Source organism: Molothrus aeneus, chromosome Z, assembly GCF_037042795.1.
Source record: "Molothrus aeneus isolate 106 chromosome Z, BPBGC_Maene_1.0, whole genome shotgun sequence".
Lineage (NCBI taxonomy): Eukaryota > Metazoa > Chordata > Aves > Passeriformes > Icteridae > Molothrus > Molothrus aeneus.
The window spans coordinates 9,108,357-9,127,989 of record NC_089680.1 but is presented as its reverse complement, the minus strand read 5'-3'; the positions used below and the strand labels follow the sequence as shown (position 1 = coordinate 9,127,989).

The 19,633-nt window shown below is 54.5% G+C and overlaps 3 protein-coding genes across 3 annotated transcripts; all 3 read right to left on the bottom strand.

Moving 5' to 3' along the window:
- Positions 1–1,697: 1,697 nt before the first annotated feature.
- On the bottom strand, positions 1,698–3,297 carry LOC136569266 (avidin-like). The gene is made up of 4 exons (XM_066569629.1): positions 3,220–3,297; positions 2,492–2,705; positions 1,957–2,077; positions 1,698–1,797 (listed from the first exon to the last, which is right to left on the bottom strand). Exons 1-4 carry the CDS (start codon positions 3,295–3,297, stop codon positions 1,698–1,700), a joined length of 513 nt encoding a protein of 170 aa, XP_066425726.1.
- A 4,969-nt stretch (positions 3,298–8,266) lies between these two features.
- LOC136569149 (avidin-like) lies at positions 8,267–10,456 on the bottom strand. Its single transcript, XM_066569481.1, has 5 exons — positions 10,345–10,456; positions 9,368–9,460; positions 9,052–9,265; positions 8,540–8,660; positions 8,267–8,449 (listed from the first exon to the last, which is right to left on the bottom strand). The coding sequence occupies exons 1-5, from the start codon at positions 10,417–10,419 to the stop codon at positions 8,416–8,418; spliced, it is 537 nt and encodes a 178-aa protein (XP_066425578.1). The 5' UTR covers positions 10,420–10,456; the 3' UTR covers positions 8,267–8,415.
- A 5,440-nt stretch (positions 10,457–15,896) lies between these two features.
- On the bottom strand, positions 15,897–17,304 carry LOC136569087 (avidin-like). Its single transcript, XM_066569371.1, has 4 exons — positions 17,192–17,304; positions 16,895–17,108; positions 16,368–16,488; positions 15,897–16,041 (listed from the first exon to the last, which is right to left on the bottom strand). Exons 1-4 carry the CDS (start codon positions 17,261–17,263, stop codon positions 15,999–16,001), a joined length of 450 nt encoding a protein of 149 aa, XP_066425468.1. The 5' UTR covers positions 17,264–17,304; the 3' UTR covers positions 15,897–15,998.
- Between the last annotated feature and the right edge of the window lie 2,329 nt (positions 17,305–19,633).

Below are 19,633 nucleotides of genomic sequence, written 5' to 3'. Positions count from 1 at the left end.
AAGGCTAGAAACTACCACCTATTTCAACATGTACCCCCTCCCAGCTTTGCTGCTGCTACTGCCTGACCAGGATGCTGCAGCACTGCAAAGAAGGGAAAGTTTACTCATTTAAAAGCAGTAACATTTCTCCAGCCTTTTCTGGATGTCAGTTGCTGGTTCTGATGCTTTTGCTTTTACTTTTGTGAGAGTTAGAGGAAGAAGTAACCGCAGCAGAGTTACTGAGGTCCCAGCAAGTGTGTTGGCTAAACACACGGAGTGTGATAACCAGCATTTCATTCACACTTCTTCCTCGTATTGGCTGCTATAAAGGACCTTTGATGTGAAAAATGCAGCGTGCACTGCCCCTGTCTTCCTGAGCCATGCCTTTGCTGTGATGCCTGGAGCAGGCATTTGGCTGTGGCAGCTGAAAATTCAGGTGGGACTCAGCTGAATCAAGACCTGTTGTGTTCAAGACAACAGTGTTTGGGGCAGGGCATGGCAACAGGGCTGCAGTGTGCAAACTGGGGGAGGAGCACTGCCCCTTTGGGGTGGCACCTCTCAGTGCCCACTGCTAGCCCTGGCACATCCTGGCACCCTGTGCTCAGCACATCTCTCTCTCATTTAGGTAACCTGAAAAGCTGGGCTGAGTGGAAAACACACCTCACATGTCCCTCCTCCTTTTTGTCTTTGTCAGTCCTAAACTCATGGCCTATCACAGGTACTCATAGAAATTCCCCCTGGGGAGTCTTTTGCTGTTGTTCTGGATGCCACACTCTGTTCTCTTGGTCTGACACCAGCTCCTGCCTTTCTGTGATGTTTGGCAGGGACAAACCACTTTGTTAGAGATCCCAGGATGGTGCCAGGTTTCTCCCCACTTCATGGCACCATGCTGCAGCTTTGCTAGTGCTGGGCCAGGCTTAATGGACTGTGCAGCTGCAGTGCTGTCATCCCTGGGGCTGGGGTGTTTTTGTAACACTTCTGCAAGAGGCTTTCTCTTCACCCACGGACCTGCCAAAAGCTTTGTGCCAAAAGAGCTGACTAAGTTTGGCAGGTGTCCACAGAGGGAAATAGAGAGACACTGCCAAAATGCAATAGTGGAGAAGGGGAAAATCCCTGAATGCAACCCAGGGGGATGGGATGGGATGGGATGGGATGGGATGGGATGGGATGGGATGGGATGGGATGGGATGGGATGGGATGGGATGGGATGGGATGGGATGGGATGGGATGGGTCTTTAACTTGTGCACATTTTACTTGAGGTGCCATACAGCACAACATTAATCAGCATCTCAAATCTACTGATAATGCTGCCTCCATTGCCCAATCCAACAGAGCATGGATTCCCAGTGCTGGAAAGGATCTGGTGGGAATGGATATGAAGGCATTGCAAGGAAGTGAGCTGAATTCAGCTAGCTGCTGCTAGCCCTGCCACCATCAGGCAGGTGGGGAATGACACAGGAGGGAAGTTTGGGTTTAGATGAGATGGGAAATGAGCCTAGGGAGGCAGATGGGTGGGATCAGGGAGCGATGCAGATGTCCCTGCAGAAGGGCAGTGGTGAGACCTCACCTCAGCAGGGGCATCTTTGGGGACAGAAGGTGTAGCAAGGACAGATTCTAAGAAAAGGCAGCAACAGCTGATGATTTTAAAATTTTATTCTCAGCTGGGAGGCAGATTTTTCTTTCTTGTAGGGGGTTGGGCTGCAGCCAGACCATCCCATCACGGACCTGGTGAAGACACAGCCTCACAGGGAAGGGACAGGTTCGACAGGATCTTTCCTTTTGTGGTGCGTTTGCGTGTGAAGACATTTCTGCCCACCCTGTGAGAAGATGTGAGTTTCTGTAGGATGACCCACAGACACTGCCCACTCTGAGCTGCCAGTGCTTGCAGCAGTGATGGGGTGTCCCTGAATTCCCCCCAAGTTTCCTCAAGTGAGGACCCCTCTGTGGGATTAGTGTTGCCCATATCCCCCCACTACCTCGTGGCTTTCCAGTCCTCCTCAAGGGACCCGACAGCTTCACGCAGCAGCCACATGGTGCTCAGCATCTCCTTTCCACCTGCATCCACAAAGCATTGCCCCACGAAGGCGGTGGTGGCATCTGGGGGGAAGCACTTATTGGGAGATCCGTGGGGAAACTGGCTTCTTCCCCTCCCCCATATCCTCCCAGACACAGCTGTGTTCCTGCTCCAGTGGCCACAGAACCACCAAACCTATGCTGGGGGGGTCCTGCCCTTCCCTGTGGCTCCCTCAGGTAAGGCAGGATTTGCAGCACAACATCCCAGTTGTGCTAACAGGGTCTGGACCCACCGTGGATGCCCCAAGGATGCTGGGTGAGGAGAGGCTCCCCTGTTCAAGCCCAGCATTGCCCTTAGCACCATGCTGCGCAGCTGTTGCTGCTTAGCTGCACCAGAGCATCACCCAGCTGAATTCCTGGCGAAAGAAAATTCCTGCTGGTTGCAAGTGTCGCTTCCATTGACACTGCCGTGCCATCCCCAGGTGTCCCAGCACTTACTGGAGAACTTGTCCCAGCGCACAGTGAAGGCAAAGGTGGGCCAGCCCTCCTCTCCAAGCTGCTGCTGGGCACCCCTCAGCGGGGAGACTTGGGCACAGCCCCCGGAGAGGGTGACTCGTGTGAGGTATTGTCCATGGAAGTCCCCGTTGTCCCTCAGCACTGAAATCTCCATCAGTGAGTCCTGGTCATTCCTCCACAGTCCGCTGAGCTGGCACTGAAGGAACACAGCCACATCCTCTCTGTGCCCCCACATGCAGAGGGACCCCATCCCTGCTGCTGCCCCACACCAGGGGAGCCAAAGCCCTGCTGTGAGTGCAGCTGCAGGGCATTGGCTGTCCCTAATCCCACTTTGGGGAAATGCTGCCCCAGGGTGCTGCTGAGGGCATGGTGGAGCAAGGCCAGAATATCCCAGCCCTGCAGCACGCAGGGTACACCCAGACCCAGACCCAGACATCGCGGGGATGCCACAGGCATGGTGCTCCCAGACACAAACCCCAGGGGAAGGAATGCCCTGTGCATCGCTCCCTTGTGGGAACAAATCCTTCTGGAGGTGACACCAGGTGGCTGAGGGGGATCCAGGGATACCTTGCCCTCTGCCTGGACTTGGCTCTTGCAAGGCTCTCCTGCTTGTCTAAGCCTAAAATGGCATTTAAGGGAGAGCTCCTGGCTGCCCACACTGCATCCCCTTGCCACGTCTGCCACGCTCCCATTGTCACCCATGCCCGTACCTTCCTCTCTGCAGGAGCAGCACTCTGTGCCAGGGCCACGGCGAGGGCGAGGACCAGGATGAAGGCGCCGCCCCCCATGGCTGCGGGGCTGCGAAATGCCCGGCCCAGCTGCCTCCCTGCCTGCATCCCAAACCCCTTTATAGAGCTGTAACCGGAGCCGCGGCGGCTGGCAGCTGCGGCTTGAGTGTCCCGATGTCAGCGTGCCCGGGCCAGGGGAGGTGACGAGGTCTGCCTGACCTGGGCAGCGCCGGAGGAACGCGGGGATGAGCACGGCTGTGCATGGCGCTGGGGATGCAGGGATGATTTACACAGCCACTGTCCAAGAGGCTCTCCCGACCCCGTTCCTTGCTCAGTGCCGGAGCCCTGGGGGCGGGCACGGCCTGACACTGTCCCACTGCCACCGAGCCAGTGCTGCCCCCGAGCCAGTGCTGCCACCTGCGCTGGCTGCGGAATGCCCGCAGGGCTCATCCCTGGGAATGCCAGCAGGGCTCATCCCTGTCACCATCCCCTCCTGCATTGTGAGCGTCTGCTGCTCCTTCTAAACTGTTTTTCCCCCTGGCTGTGCTGGGCTTTCCTCGGGTATGGGACCTAAGACTGTCACTGCAGCAGGAACTCTTGAATCAGCCGTTCTTGTAAGTGCAGAAGGGTTTTCCTGGAAGAAATGTAGATGTTAAAATTCACTTATTCGTGTGGGAGGGTGTGTTCTGTGCACAGTGCCTCCCTAGACACCATGGGAGGCAATGCCATATGCATGATGCTCTGAGGCTGGGCAGGGTCCTGTCTGACCCTTCCCAAGGAGTTCCTGATGGTGCAAGACTGTAATGGGGGTGCTCAGACTGCCTGGCATTTGCACAGGGACATATCCCCTGAGACACCACTCTGACCAGGTGAACGTGTCACTGCATACATGGAAGAAAGGAGTGGCATCTGGCTGTGTCCAGATCATGTGGTGCCTCTCTGGCCCCTGCTCAAGCACAAGGGGTGAGATCTGCTTTGACAATCCTTCTCATCAATCCTGGGCCTGAAGACAAGGAAACCCACTCTCCTCTTCCTCAGGGAGCAGGATCCCATGTTCAAATTGCACTTTGCTTTTAATGAAAAAATTATAGGGCTGTGTTCAACTCCCATCCTGGGGAGTTGCTGCAAAAGCACTTGGGGTCTTGACACTGCTCTCCCTTGCTCGCTGCCCAGCTGGCTCCCCGCACCCAGGACTTGGCACTCCCCTGTGGGCTTCATGCAACACCCACAGGGGCAGCACCAGCACAAAGCAAGGATGGACAAGTGCCCTGCAGCCCACCCACTAGCTTTGCAGTCATCCCTGAGCAGGTCAGCCTCATCTTGCATGATCCATGTGGTCCCTCAGTATTTCTTTTCTCTCCTCATCTGTGAAGCTTTGGCCCATGGAGGTGGTGATGGAGTCTGGGATGGGATGGGATGGGGCTGTCCCTCTTGGGCACCCAGTTTGCCAGTGGGAAAGGCTCCTTGTTGGTGGGTGATGTTTCCCTCCCCAGCCTCCTGTCCTGTGGGACCTTGAACAGGCATGGGATATGCAGAGCATGGCGGCATGAGCCCTGCTGAACTGGACATCGCAGGAAGGGCAGGGATACTCCAAGGTCATCCAGTGGACACTAGAGGAGCTCTGAGAGTACAAGAGGGAGGCTGGGAAAGGAGAAGCTCCCGAAAAGCTCCAGTTGACAGCTGGAGGTGGGCTGGCTCTTCTGGTTCATGGAGCGTGTCACCTGCAGCGGTGACACCCAGGCCTCGTTCATGCTGTGTGGCAGCAGCCAGTGAGGTTGCCTTTTCTGCTCACAGCCAAGGTGGTTATGTGAAAAATGCGTATTTTATGGTTGGCTTTTCGCAAATATGGAAATGAATATTATATGTGTTGTGTTAGAAAGTAATGCTGTATTAATTCTCTTAAGTAGTGTGTTAAATATAGTTTTAAGTTATAACAAAATGTTAAAATAGAAACTATGCTATGTAGGATACTTTTTTTAAAGAAAGGACTTGCAGCAAAATAGCAACCACAGGACACCTAAATCTTTCAGAGAAAAAGAATTTATGGCCCTCTCATCAGAAGAAACAAACTTCTTCCCGCCTTGAAGGTGCTGCTAGGATTCAGAGGAAGAAGTTGATGATGACCAGACAGAATCCTGTATTTGAATGGAATTTATGCATCATGTGTGAAGTATATGACTATGCAACAGGCTATTGTTTTAAGGGTTTATCCTTTGTTACCAGGTGTCCTTTTTCGGGCTTGTGCCACCCAGAAAAAGGTATCCGGATGTCCGTAACTCTTTGTCTCTATTGTCTCATATTGTCCTAATTCAAACTGTCTGAATTATTATTACTCTAATTGTATTACTATTTTTATAACCATTTTATTACTATTAAAGTTTTAAAATTTTAAAAACAAGTGATTGGCGTTTTTCACAGTTACATTGGAGCTGAGGTCAGTCACTGCCTGGTCAGGGTGCCGTGCGGTGGAGGGGACTCAGCCCTGGTGCCACAGCACAGCCTGGGTGGGGCAGGAGTGAGTGACCCTCCAAACCATGTAGGGCAAGCTGGACGAGCTGCAGGTTCCTCATCCACACAAAGGGTTATACTGACACATTTGATGAGCTCATCTATAGGATGGGGAGGCAAAACACACCTGGGAGGGTGCCCTGGTTCCAAACCAGACCCAGGAAGGGCTGAGAACATAACTAAGGAGCTCCTCCATTCTCTCAGGGTGGGTGTCTGTGGCTGGCAAGGCTACAGCTGGAACAGGGCCATGGAGGGAGGCAGAAGAGCAGAGAGCAATGTGTGGTCCTGAGCAGAGGACCATGTAGAAGTAGTGGAGGAGATGGGAGCTATGTGTCTCCACTCATCAGTGAAGTTATGGCTTGAAAATCAAATTTACTCCTTTGTCATTGATGCAGAGTGGAGGGTACCAGGTTCTGGTACACCCAAACCCACCAACAGTGCAGTCCCTTGAACAACCTGGGAATTCCCTGCATCCTTCTGCTTAGGTGGGTCAACAGCTGCCCTGGGAGATGTTGGGCACCAAGAATTTCAGCGCTGAGACGTTTGTAAACGGCCGACAGGAGCAGTCCCCGCAGAAACGGTTGCGCAGGACAGTTTCCCACTGTGGTTAAGACACGTCGGTGCTGGGGGACCCCTGCAGTTGAGGCTCCTTCTCCATTCTAACAGTGACTTCAGTGCTTGAAGGGATTTGATCCTTATGCAAGCATCACGCCATGCCAAGATCATAATAAATTTGTTTTTAGGGTTTTTTTTTTTAACTGATACACTATGTGTGTGAACAGCTGTGCCACACAGCCATGCCCATGTGATTTCGCTGCCTCCACCGGGTCCCCCTGCCCCTGGGGGCACCCACAATGTGTGAATGACCCTGATCAAGGCTTGCCATGCAGCAGAAACAGTGGGTTTTCCTGCAGTGAGGCTGAAGGGGAAGCCCTGCTCTCATATGCCTTGCTGATGAGGCCGTGCTAGAAGGAAACAAACAGTGCTGGGTTTGCAGATCAACACTGTGAGCAGGTTTGCAGCTGAACAAAACTCAGAGCTGAGGGGTGCCAAATGTCCACGGAGAAACATCCCCATCCTTAGCCACTCCCAGGCACCCCCAGGTCCAATCAGCTGTCACCCCAAACCTGAGGTGTGCCAGGGATGTGTTGCAGCCAGGCTGGGTGCCCTGATGTAGGGACTGGCCTTGGAAATAGCTGTGCCAGCTCATGCCCGCTGTGTTCCTCACAGCACTGTGGCTGCCTGCTGGGGTTTGCAGGATGCTCCAGCTGTGGTCAGCAGTGCTGCCTTGCTGAAGCTCTCTGGCAGTGCTGCACAGCCTCGGGAGAGCCCTACCTTGGGCAAATGCTGGCATGAAGGCAATAATGAGGACAGGAGGATGCATGCAGTGAGGCTGGAGGCTTAGCAGGCACCTCACTGCTGAGCTGGTCATGCTTCGGGTGAGAGCAGAGTCCTGTGGTGCCTCTGCCTCCCACTTTCCCGCTTCTCAGACGCCTCTAAAAGCAGGGAAAAAGCTGTGCAGATACACAAATGCATAGCAGAGGGCTGGTGTAAAGACATTCTGGTCAGAAATGCTGTAAGGGAATGGAAAAAGCTGGAGAAATGCCAGCGAGGCATGGAGAAGGGAACAGCAGCACTGCTCTGGAAGTGGAAGATGAGCCCCAGGGAGAGAGAGGTGAGAAGCAAACCACATGTGAGTTTGCAACAAGGCAGCTGAAAACAGAGAGCAGCCAAACTTGCTAAAGCCACAGATGCTGTTATGCTGTTAGCAAAGCTCTCCCACCCACAGCACTTGTGGCAGAAAAGCCAGGGGAGCAGAGGGGGTGGCAGCCCCAGCAGCCCAGTCCTACTTTTAAATTCATCAAATCCCAGGCAGTATGCCAGCTCAGGGCATGCAGCACTGTCTCAAGTTATTTTGAGAATCAAAGACACAAGGACTAAGTTTCATATTCAGACCAAGAGCTGATTTCCTGGAAATCATTTTCTTTGGCTCAGAGGGGTGCCTAAGGCAGCACAGGCGCTTCCTGTTTTGGTCAGTCACACAGTCCATTGGGCACAGATTTGAGAGGCTGTATTTGCTGGCCATTAGCTTTTCAGTAAATCACATTTCCCAGAAAGAGTTTTGGGCTGGGTGTACTGCAGCTACTGGGCCTGTGTGGCTGGTACAGAGCAGCCCTTGGCACTTTTCAGGAGGGTGGATGCAGCCAAGGCCCCTCACCTGCCTGCTTAGGGGCTGTGTCAGAGCCAGAGGCCTCCCAGCCAGGTTTTTGGGATGCAGAAGAGCAGCCCAGCTTACCCTCCCATCACACTCACCAGGCTTTCAGCAGGAAAGAGTGAGTGCTGGTCACAGTTAGTGTCAGAGGATTACTTTGGAGATGCACCATCCTGTTTGGGCTGGAAAAGGGGCTTTCTCAGGGCCAGTCTCTTCCCAGGATAAGAGAATGAGAGTTTCATCCTACATCCACATTCCACTGTGTTTTAGCCCAGCTTTTCCAGGACATATTCACAGACTGCACAAGGCTGTGCTTAAATATCTTTAATTTTATTTCTTGTTTTTTTGGGATATCTTCCTCCACAGCTGGAAATATCACAGCATGCTGGTACACACTGATCCTGCTGAGGGGGCTTCAGTCTCCCAGGTGCGGCCAGGATGAGATGCTGCTCCCTCTTTCAGCCCGTTCGAGTGAAGGTGTTGCGCCCAGTCCTGTGGGGAAGCAGACTCTTATTGGTGCCCAGCCAGCAGCAGGGCAGGGATCCCAGGGATCCCACATGGACTGGGGGTTCCTTGGCTCACCTGGTGGCTTTCCAGTCATCCGGCTCCGAGTCGACTTTCTCGCGCAGCAGCCAGGAGGTGTGCAGGACCTCCTTCCCATCATCCCCATTGAAGCACTGGCCCACAAAGACAGCTGTGGAGTCTAAAGCAGTGGTGGCTGTCAGCATCCCAACAGGACCCCAGCTGGTTTTGGAGCTTCACAGGCATCAGTGAGTTTAGTGCTCATGGAGCCTGAGTGGATCCCGATATTTGCAGGGAAATGGTGTGTGGCAGAGGTGTTGTCAAAGCAACCCTTGGTGCTGCCTCACCCAGACCTTGTTTTGGGAGGTGTACTGTCTGCAGACAGCATCCACAGTGGGGAGAGGTCAGGGAAGGAGAGACAGGGGACAGCAGAGAGAACAGAGGAATTGGGATGAGCACTGGGAACTGCCTGTCGGTGCCCATCCCCGTCCTTGCTCCTGGTGTGCATCTCCATCCATCCCTCCACCCACCCAACCACTCTATCCAACAACATCCATCACGCAACCACAGACCTGAGAACTTCTTCCAGTTGACAGTGAAGCCAAAGGTGCACTGTCCATCCTCATCCAGGTGCTGGGAGCCGGTCAGTGGGGACGGCTGGATGGGTTTCTCAGCGCTTGACACGGCGGTGTGGTACTCGCCAGAGAAGGTTCCGTCCTTGCCAACCTTGAACACTTGCATCTTGGAGCCCAGGTCATTCTCCCACCAGCCGGTCAGGTTGCATGGCTGGGGACAAGCAGACGTGTCCCTGGGGGCTGCCTGTACACAGCCCATACAGGCTGAGCCCCTGCCCACACCCCCTGATGCCCACGGGGTGCTGGCACCCACCTTGATATGCCTTCTGCTCTTCCCCATGGTCGCCTTTTCCTCCTTCTTGCTGGCCTTTTTCTCCCCAGGGTGTTCAATTCCCTGGCAGAGGATCTTGGAAAAGAACACAAGCACAGGTCAGGCTGTAGATGGTGGCACAGCAGAGTGTTTCTGGAGTCCTGAGAGTGCTCGAGCATTCATTTTTAAAATACTTGATTCGTAAAGTTGCTGCTATTTAGCTACATCAAGAGGGCCAAAAGCTGGGGTAAGCCAAGCAAAGGGGAGAGGTGAAGAGGAAAAGTAAAAAGTGGGAGCCTTGGACAGGCAGGAACATGGGAGGGACCCCTGCTGTAGCCCTGGCAGGTGAGCTGTGTGAGTCCAGGCACGTCTGCCTGTGTTTGTGGGTACCTGTGCTGTGCTCAGCACACGTGTAGCAGGGCAGGGAAGCTCTCTGGGGTGGGCATAGCCCTCAGGTCCACAGTGGGCTCCATCTCAGGCAGAACCCTGCACATCCCACCTGCAGTTGTAAGCCCTGCCTGCTCTCTGCTGCCCTGCACCGTCCGAGACAGGGGCAAGTCACCCCCGGGGGCAGGGTCCCCATGCTTCCCCTGCCCCAATTCCCCTCCAAGTCCCTGGGAGAGAAGTGGGGGATTTCCATATCCATGGCTCCTGCAACAGGGAAGGAATCTCCATGCACATCCCTCCCGGGCACACCGACTACCCTGGAGCATCACTTCCCTCATCTCCCTCGGGAGCGTTTCCCGTCTGGGTACCCGCTGGAGCAGGGGATCCTCCTGTTGCCGAGTATTCCCCCCGCAGATGGCTCTTCCACGCGTGTCCCACCCCGAGCAAGCGCTGCAGCTCCCATATCATGTTCCACCTCTCCGGCGAGTGTCCCACTCGTGTCCCTCCCCGAACACCCGGATCCCCAGGTGCGCTCCCACCCAGACTTCCCCGGAGCCGAGTTTCCCACGCTGGCTCCTGGCAGGGGCTCCCACCTGGAAGCCCGCCGCAGCCGCGGCCACGGACACCCCTGCGGGCAGGGCGAGAGCGGAGAGGACGCGGCGGCTCATCGGGATGCAGCTCGGGATGCAGCTCGGGATGCAGCGGCGGCAGGGAACCGCGCCGTGCCCGTGAGTCACAGACTTATTTATATTCGGCTCCGCCGCTGCTTTCCGAGAAAGCCCCGGGTGGTACCTGAGGGAGGAACCGATACTAGCACAAGGAAGGGAAAGGAGACAGGGAGGGCAAGAGTTGTGGGGACAAGGACAGGAACAAGGACAGGGATGGGCACAGGGCTGGGGATGAAGACAGGAAGAGGTTGTGGTGGGATGGGAACGGGAACTGGGGTGGGGAGGAGGGCAAGGATGAGGGATGAGGATGTGCACATGGATGTGCACATGGGGATGGGAACAGGGGCAGGGATGGGGACGGGGCAGGGATTAGAGGCAGGGATGGAGATAGGCAGCTGGACTGGAACAGGGATGGACACAGGAATGGGTATGGGCAGAACAGGGATGCAGGAGGGGTTGTGTGGATCTGCCCACTGACATCACCCAGCCTGGGGGTCTTTAGCTCCATGTCTGCTGGTTGAGGGCTTGGCCTAAGTTTCCATCCTGCCCTGCTGGAGCTCTTGTGTCCCAAAGCACCCTCTGGTCATCGCAGGCAATGGACAGAAGGACAGAGATTCATGAGGACTGGGCAAGGCATGTGTGCAGGGACAGCAGGTGATCTGCAGTGGGTCCAAGGAACTGGGAGGTGAATGAAACAAACTGGCCCCAGCAGCAGTAGGAAAACTTCTGAGTAGGGCATTGAGGCTGGAGGTGAGCAGCCCAGTTTGCACATACCAGGCAAGAGAAAAAGGAAAATGAAATGTCAATAAAAGGACAGGATCATACCAAGGTCAGGGACAGGATGTGAGATACAGCTGATGAACACAGATTGTGACACAGAGGGGGTGGCGCCCCCAGTGCTGATTTCTCCTAAAGCTCTACAGTTTTACTTTCAGTTTTCTTATTAAGCAAGCACAATCATTCTCTGTCCCACTGGCTGCCTTCTTGGGAGGAACCAGGAGCCAGGGAATTTGCAGTTGTTGAGGTAATGAAATGACAGAAATTAAATTAAATTAAATCTTGTGTCCTGGGCCAACATGGTTGTCAGTGGCGTTGTGTTTCTCTATGCAGGGCTCCCAGCCTCATCCCACACTCACACTGGGGTCCCAAGGCTTTAACCTCACAGACCACTCAGAGAAGTCTTTGGGTGCTTATGGTGCTGGTGACAGCCACAGTGGGTGTTTGGGGAGGGGAAGCAGGAGAACGACCCCAGCACAACCAGGGCAGTGCTAAGGATCAGTGGGGATGAACTGAGGGCTCTGTGCAGAATGCAGGCATGAGGATGAGGGCACAGGGGTGAGGATGAGGATGCACGATGGCTTTTGACCAGAAGCTGAACCACCAGGCACATCAACCAGTGGTCAGTCAGTACAAGCTTACCCTGCAGAGCCTCAGGTCTGTGTGCTCTGTGTGCAGCCCCAGAACCCAGCAGGGACTGAGGGAAAAGAGCAAAGGCTGAGGAAGGCTGGGGAAGGACAGGCACACTGTGAGAGGAACAGGAGGGCAGACAGGCACGTACACTTTCTCAGGGCACTGTGTGCTTTCTGCCCCTTCCATCATTCTCTTGCCCCAGCAGCTCTGCAGCTGCCAGGCAGCATTGTTCCTCACACCCTTTGCACCCCTCCCTGCCCACACAGCTTCTCCCCGTGGTGCTCAGGAGCAGCAGTTATGAGCTGTGCATCGTGGATTATGTAACTAATGAGCTGGAAACTTCATGAGCTGCTGAAATGATGGATTAGTGAATTGTAGTGTCAGACCGGTGCAAAGGGCATCAGCCCCTTGTTTGATTTGTTTCCTTTCCTAAGGAGCTGATAAAGTTTAATGTTCAGATAACATCCTGTGAACATGAACACCAGAAAGGATCCGTATCCTGTTCCACTCCCAGCTGATCAGGTGGCAGCCAGTCAGTGGGAAGTACATTATGTCCGCATTCATACAGCAGGCACACCTGCAGTACCTGGCTGCAGCCACCCGCCCTGCCCTGCAGCTCCCCCTGGAGTCCCAGGCCTCTCTCCCGATCCCCCCAGCATCCAGCCTGGATTTTGGACCGCCCCAACACCCTGGATTTCCCTCTGTGAGGGCTGGCACCCAGATGTCCCCCATATGTGCATGCAGCACCGAGACTCCCAAGCGGAGCAGTGGCTGGAATTGGAGTTTGATGGGAGGATGGGGCAGAGAGGGGTGCAGAGACAGCAGATGAGGCCAGGGGAGAGTGCTGGCTAGCCTGCATGCGGCTTTCACCCCTACCCTCAGCTGTGCCTTGTCCTGCTGCCCCACACTGGGGGCGCTCCCTGGAGCCACCCAGCCCTGTGAATGTCCCAAATGGGTGCACAGGCAAGAAGGCCCCTGCTGAGGCCTGAAGCCATGGTTAGGAAGCAGAATTACTGTCCCCCAACCCCATCTATCCCATGCCCTCCAAAACACTTCCCTGTTGTCCCCCTGCCAGCACCTTTCTCTCCCCGTGGCCACAGATGGGGAGACACCCACACAGGGCTGCTTGTACGCCAGGGATGCGAGGGACACGCTCTCTGCTCTGTGGGGAAAGGTTTATCTGGATCCATGAGGGAGGGCAGCAAGTGTGGGAACGGGGACCCTCACCAACAGGCGGCTGGGAGGCACAGGGAAGAAGCAGGGCAAAGTGAGGGTGTGTTCCTTGCTAAGAGCCCAGCTTGGGACTGGGACAGTGGGGAGACCTGGGGATGCAGAAGGACAGCAGGGTGCAGGCAGCACTGGTCCCTATTCCCATCAGTTGATGTGGGTGAAGAAGGAAGTGCTGAGTCTGCAGGGAAGCTGTGTCAGCAGGGTGGGAGGCAGGGCCGTGGGGTGAGATGGCAGGGACAGAGCCAAACCTTGTGGCTTTCCAGGTGTCCCTGTGTCACAGGATCTCTTCCTGCAGAGCCACGTGCTCTCCAGTGTCTCCTTCCCTTGGTGATCCATGAGGCCCACAGAGGCAGTGCTGGAGTCTGGCGAGGTTTGAGAGAGGCAGAGCAGGGTCAGAGCCTGCACCTCAAGACAGGGAAGCCTGGGCCACCTACTCCTGGCAGACAGACAGACGAACATGCCCTGGACAGAGAGATGGACTTCCCTGCCACACTGGCCAGGTGGACTGCTTCCACATCACTGGACAGAGAGCTGGGCATCAGCCCTGCCCCTGGACAGACAGATGGACACTCCCATCACCTCTTCCAGACAGCCCTGAAACCCACCACAGACAAGCTCTCCCACCACCACTTCCCAAGGCAGGAATGTGTGCATGTGGTCAATCTGTGCCCACAGCCAGGGCTCCTCTGGGTGCCACAGGGGATTTGGGCACCAGACGGGGGGGTCCCCACTCCCAGCATGGGCAGAGGGTCAGTGTCACTGCTGTAGCTGAGAGCTGCCACTGCACAGTGGATCCAAAGGTGGGGTGTCTCTTGGCGCTGAGATGCTGCTGGACCCCTTGCAAGGCTGACACCAGGATCTGCTTGTTGGTGGCTGCCACTGCAGTGTGGCAGGAGCCCGAGAAGGTCCCAGCTCTGTTCATGACCAAGATGGTCATATTGGAGCCCAGCTCATTTCTCCACTGCCCCTGCAGGTCACACTGGGGACTGGGGGTTGTGTGGGTGGCTTGGGCAGTGCTGAGCCACAGTTCCTCCTTCCCACACCAGCAGTGACACGTGTGTCACATGGCATGGCCCCTCTGTGTGACAACTGAGACCAGCACATGGGCACCAGCTGGGACAGCACCTCTCCCTCCCTGGGCAGGGCAGGGCAGGGCTGGAGGTACTGGGTACCCCCCTATAGCAGGGACAGGAGACCCACAGTACCCCCAAGCACAGCACAGCCAGAGCTGGCAGCCTCCTTGGTCATGGACACTGCGCTGTGGTGTGGCATGGCACAGCCAGACACAGGGGGAGGAGAGAAACACTGAGTGCTGGGGTGTCACAGGACAGCACAGCATGGCATGGGAGAAACATGCAACCCAGTCAGCCCTGCACACTGTGCCCCAGGGGTGGCACAGCGTGGCAGAGCAGTCTGTGGCACAGCACAGAGTGGCACAGCACGGCAGGGCATGGCATGGCACCAGAAAGCACAGCAGGAGCAGGCAGCCCTCTGGTCATTCCCGGTGCACCACAGGGATGGCACATGGATGTGTGCCACATCCATGGATGGCACAGCCAGGGCATGCAGCCCCTCGTCCCCCACCCAGCACCCGGGACAGCACAGCACAGCACAGCACAGCACAGCACAGCACAGCACAGCACAGCTCAGCACGGCCAGACTGCCCCAGGGCTGCTCTCCCCTCCCTGGATGCAGCACCACAGGCCGTGAGCAGGGCCAGGGCGAGCAGCAGCAGCAGCCCCGGGTGCCCATGGTGCTGGTGGCCGTGTGTGGCGCCCTTTTACGGCAGAGGGGGCTGTGGCTGGGCAGCGGCTGCTGAAACCAAAGAGCCTCCTGCCAAAGGATACCCGTGGGACATGGGCAGCTGGGCACTGCTCCAGGCTGAACAGGCTCCTGATCCCCTGGGCTGGGGCAGGGGGTCCCCAAGGGCCATGGTGGGGTGGGCAGGCTGCAAAGGAGGGCTCTGTGCCATGGAGAGTCACAGCGGGGGACACGCATGAGGCCTCAGGTGTGGGGACAGAAGGGACAGTAAGGCTCCATGGAGGGTATTGGGAGTGTGTGTGCTGAGCCATGATGGAGTTGTCCAGAAAAATTGCATTTGTTACCTGGTGCATAACAAGGCACACACCCAAGAGAGACATTGATTTTTTGTTTTAGTTCCACAAGCCTGAGTACTTAGTGTTATTCCAAATATCAAGCACACCAACCATCAAAATATTTTGCTATTTACACATCTAGCAAACAAAGGCATTAATGTTCATTGGCAACAAGTTATTTAGTTCTCTTATTAACTACTACTCTCTCTCCTATTGGTTAAGAATTCTCTTGCATCTGATTATTTTGTAGGCTCAGCATTTCTCTTCTCTTGGGTTGGTGGGTTTCTTGACTCAGTGGGCCATAAGCCATGATCTACCCCTGCCACAATTTACTTTCTACCCAGTCAGAGCTGCTTCAGCACTGAGTTTTTCCTGATCCAGTAGTCTTTATTAGTTTTTTATCTTGGGGGTTCTGCCAAGAGTCTTGTAGATTCTGCACTCTTTGTTTCCATTACCAGTTGTATATTGTTCATCCCAAGTTTTGTAACATGCACCCAGGTCTGAGATCATTAAAGCCCATCAAGATCTAAATCTTAACAAGGCAATTCTACCAAGTAAGATCTCTTTCTAACACCTTCGCATAGCTTAGAGCTTGTTTGCTGCTCTCTGTTTCACAGGCTAAATGTCCTTTCTTGTCGATTACCCTTGAAAGCATAAAAAACCTCAAACACCAAAGAACAAACCTTTTAAAGAAACATTTTACTTATCCCACATTTTGCAACAGCATGACAGGAAACTGTGGGTATTTTGCAGCAAAACTTTATTGGGAGAAGCAGGTGGTGCTGCAGGAGCAGGGGCACACCCCTGGCACTGCTGCCAGCCCGGGCAGCCCCCGCTGCCCCCTCACTCCTGTGACTGCAGGCGGGTGAAGATGTTGGTGCCCACCCTGCGGGGACACAGAGGGGGAGATGTGAGGGAGGGATGTGACAGTGTCCAAACACGCACCCAGCCCTGTGTAACCACACCACATCTGCACCTTGGCAGGACCCCAGGAGATGGCATTTTTCCTTTCTGTGTTTTACCCATGCACAAAGCAATCAAGTGAATCTTGCCATCAAGATTTGTTAAGCTGTGCTTTTAAAACAGATAGTAAACCTGCTTTTGCCAACACCTGTGAGAGTGGCTCTGCAAGCAACCTAGAGCACTCCCTTGTGACAGCCCAAACCCGGAGGTGCACAGGGGACATGTGCAGGGCAGGGACAGGGGGCTTACCTGGTGGCTTTCCAGTCATTTTTTATGTTCTCCACACGTGACCTCAGCAGCCACATGGTCTTCAAAATCTCCTTTCCAACCTCATCCACAAAGCACTGGCCCGTGAAAACAGTGATGGAGTCTGTGGGGACAAGACAGGAGAGGAGGGGAGCGTGGCGGAGGTGGCAGGTCAGTGGCTGCCCCAGCACAGGGGACAGTAGAGCCCTGCTGTCCCCGGCCTCTGGGGACAGCGGGGATGGGGAAAGCAGCAGGAGGGCTCAGGGCTGGGGTGTCACACGGACATGGGCAGGCAGTGCAGGCTCCAGCCCCTGCTGCCTCTCCTGCAGCCTGGGACTGGGAGCTGACAGCAACCGAGGAGCTCCAGGGACAGGGATGGGGGAGCTCCAGGGAGGGAGAGCAGTGGGGATAGTGCAGGGGAAGGCAGGGAATCAGCAAGGGCACTCCAGGGAGGGCAGAAAAATTTCAAGAGCAGAAGAGGGAGGGCAGGGGAGGTCCAGGATACCATAAGGAGGCTGGGAAAGAAGTACCTGAAAAGCTCCAGTTGACGGTGAAGCCAAAGGTGGGCTGGCCCTTCTGGTTAGGGCTCTTCTGCATGGATCCCTGCAGTGGTGACACCTTGATCTCATTGGAGGTGGCTGTCACAGCCGTGTGGTAGGAGCCAGCAAAGGCACCATTTGCGTTCACCGTCAAGATGGTCATGTTGGAGCCCAGGTCATTGACCCAGCGCCCGGTCAGGGAGCACTGGAGAGCAGGGAATTCAGCACTGGTGCCTGCAGCCACAGCCCCCTGCCCACCCCACCCTGTGCATCCCACCCTCACTGTACCTTTTTCACAGCGAGGCCCTGAGCCCCCAGGGCCAGGAAGAGCACGAGGAGCAAGGGAGTTGCTTGCACCATCTCTGCAGCAGGCAGACAGCTGATGGACCTGGGGATGTGCTCCTTGCAGGTCTCTGCTGATGCTCCTGCTCCCTCTCCTTTTTATTGGTGCCAGATCTGTGGGTGGCACCTCTGGCTAAGGTATTGTGTAATCTGGGTGTTTCCTAATCTGTGGTTCCCAGCCATAAGAGGAGGTAATTGCAGCAAACATTCCCAGAAATGAGAGCTGAAGTACTGAAAATGTCCATTCCTGCTCCCCTGGCACCTTGCAGGGAGGCCCTGGCTCCTGCTGATCAGTGACTGCTGGGAAATGGTTGGTGGGGAAAACCCCTCTCTGGAGCTGTTGTCCATTGTGTCACTCATTTGCCACATCAGTTCTGTACCCAGGGTTTGAGGTTCCCTTAAGCCTGGTGACCTCAGGACTGGCTGCAGTGCACAGCTCACCCTGCTCTTCCTCACCAGGCATGCCCATGTGCACTCACCCACCACCCAGATTCTTTTGGGACTCAGATTTCCCATCTCCCCCACCCCCAGAGTGATGAGTCTAGGAAGGTCTGATGTGCATGTTAAGCTGTTGTTTTCACAAATTGGTTTGTGTTGGAAGGGAATTATTTACTTAATGAGAAGCCAACATTCACTGAATATCTGGGACATTGGATCTTAATAGTGACAGAAGTTGTATTTGCACAAGGATTCTTAGACATTAGACAAGACTGTAAGAACAAATTTTCATCATTCCCCTTATGTTGTACTTGTTGCTGGCCAAGGAAGCTGAAGTGAATGGATTCAACCCAGAGTTTCTCACCCATTTCTAAATGGTTTTCAAGGCAGTTTCCTAAAATACATGTTTTCATTCCCCAAGTCATCATAGCAAAAGCTGATGGAGCCTACTCACCAGAAAATAATACTTTTTGTAAACTGGAGACAAGGCAGTTCTTTGCAATGTCTCAAAAATAAACAATATTTATTTTTATTTTTCTCAGTCTTTGCTTACTCTTAAATTTCACATTTGAGCCCTGGTTTCTCTCTGACAGCAAAACTCATTGCTACCCCAGCTGGAGAGCATCATGTTTCTGCTGCTGGCATCTCCACAGCCCCCTCTCCTCCCTACAGGAGCCCTACAGCCCTCTTGCCCCCTGCCTGCAAGAAATCCCTGGTGAGAGAGCTGGCTGGCTGCTGCCCATTCCTGCCCCAGTGTTTTCTGTCGCAGAAATCAATTGCATAACAAGGTGTGTTTTCCCACAAAGCTGCCATTTGCTCTGACAGTTTTTTGGCAAGCAGGTGCTGCCCAGAGCATTGCCAGTGCTTGGGATAACGAGTGAGGTCAATCTGGGAAGGCTGTGGGGGCCAGGAGGGACAGACATCATGCCTTCTCCATCAGCCCCCTCTCCATCACCCCCTCTCCATCACCATGGTTCAGGGGGCTCCTGCAGGAACCCTGTGGATGGACAACACAAAGTCTCCGTGCTGCTGATGGCAGCCCACAGCTCCTTCACAGGTGTAGGTTTATTTTAGCATCACACAGACAATATTGTTTATTTGTTCATATAATCTTTATTTTTCCTGTACTTAACAATCCCTTTGGCTCATCTCGCAGGGTCAGGGGGCACCTCAGTGCTCAAGCAGGCAGATTTCTTGAGTGACCCCAGCTGAGTGCTGAGGTGTCTCCGTGGGGTTTGCACCCTCCAAAGATCAGAGAGTAAAGTGGCTTGGAGCTGGCAATCATCAGAAGGATTAAGTTCTGCAATGCCATGCCTGAGCTCTGGCACAGCAGGAAGTGAGGGCAACTGGCAGGCAGGGAAGAAATCCAAAGCAGGAAGCACTGAAGAAGTTAAAAGTCATCAGGGCTGTGGTTTAAAACCCATGTACGTTCAGGGTGTTGTGAAAAATAAGTGCTGGTGGATAATAATAAGAAACGGTTAATGAACGATTTAACTGGCTGCTCAAACTGGGGTTGAGTCAGCCTTGAAAAACAGTGGAGCAGGCAAAATGTCTGTGACCAAGGACTGTCCTCTGAGCCCTCAGCTCCATCCATGCAGAAGCTGACAAAAGCTGAGCCTATCAGATACAAAACTAATTGAGGTGATACAGCCCAGAGTGAAAGAGAAATCAGAAATATCCCTTTATACAGACTGAACCCCAACCTTTGGAATGCACGTTGCCTGGGGTTAAGGAACAGTATTGATGCATCAAAGCAATACCAGTCCAGCCAGAAGCTGTGCTGTCTTCAGTGCCTGCTCCTGTTCCTTGCCAGCTGGATCAGGACATCACTGCTATTGTTGGAAGCTGCCAACAGGATACAAATGGAGGTGGGAACCCCAGGTGCTCCTCACTGTTGTGCTGGCACCCTGTCCAACCAACCTTGCCACGGTGACCCTAAGGGACTGCATC

What these genes read in the sequence shown, in the direction of transcription:
- LOC136569149 (XM_066569481.1), bottom strand. Translation starts at nt 10,419, where the DNA reads ATGAGCCGCCGCGTCCTCTCCGCTCTCGCCCTGCCCGCAGGGGTGTCC. An exon ending in CGGCTGCGGCGGGCTTCCAG is followed by an intron (nt 9,461 to 10,344) that starts GTGGGAGCCCCT and finishes TTCTTTTCCAAG; the next exon opens with ATCCTCTGCCAGGGAATTGA. An exon ending in GATGACTGGAAAGCCACCAG is followed by an intron (nt 8,450 to 8,539) that starts GTGAGCCAAGGA and finishes GCTTCCCCACAG; the next exon opens with GACTGGGCGCAACACCTTCA.
- LOC136569266 (XM_066569629.1), bottom strand. Translation starts at nt 3,297, where the DNA reads ATGGGGGGCGGCGCCTTCATCCTGGTCCTCGCCCTCGCCGTGGCCCTG. An exon ending in GCGCTGGGACAAGTTCTCCA is followed by an intron (nt 2,078 to 2,491) that starts GTAAGTGCTGGG and finishes GCTTCCCCCCAG; the next exon opens with ATGCCACCACCGCCTTCGTG. An exon ending in GAGGACTGGAAAGCCACGAG is followed by an intron (nt 1,798 to 1,956) that starts GTAGTGGGGGGA and finishes ATCTTCTCACAG; the next exon opens with GGTGGGCAGAAATGTCTTCA.
- LOC136569087 (XM_066569371.1), bottom strand. Translation starts at nt 17,263, where the DNA reads ATGGTGCAAGCAACTCCCTTGCTCCTCGTGCTCTTCCTGGCCCTGGGG. An exon ending in AGGGCCTCGCTGTGAAAAAG is followed by an intron (nt 17,109 to 17,191) that starts GTACAGTGAGGG and finishes CCTGCTCTCCAG; the next exon opens with TGCTCCCTGACCGGGCGCTG. An exon ending in AATGACTGGAAAGCCACCAG is followed by an intron (nt 16,042 to 16,367) that starts GTAAGCCCCCTG and finishes GTGTCCCCGCAG; the next exon opens with GGTGGGCACCAACATCTTCA.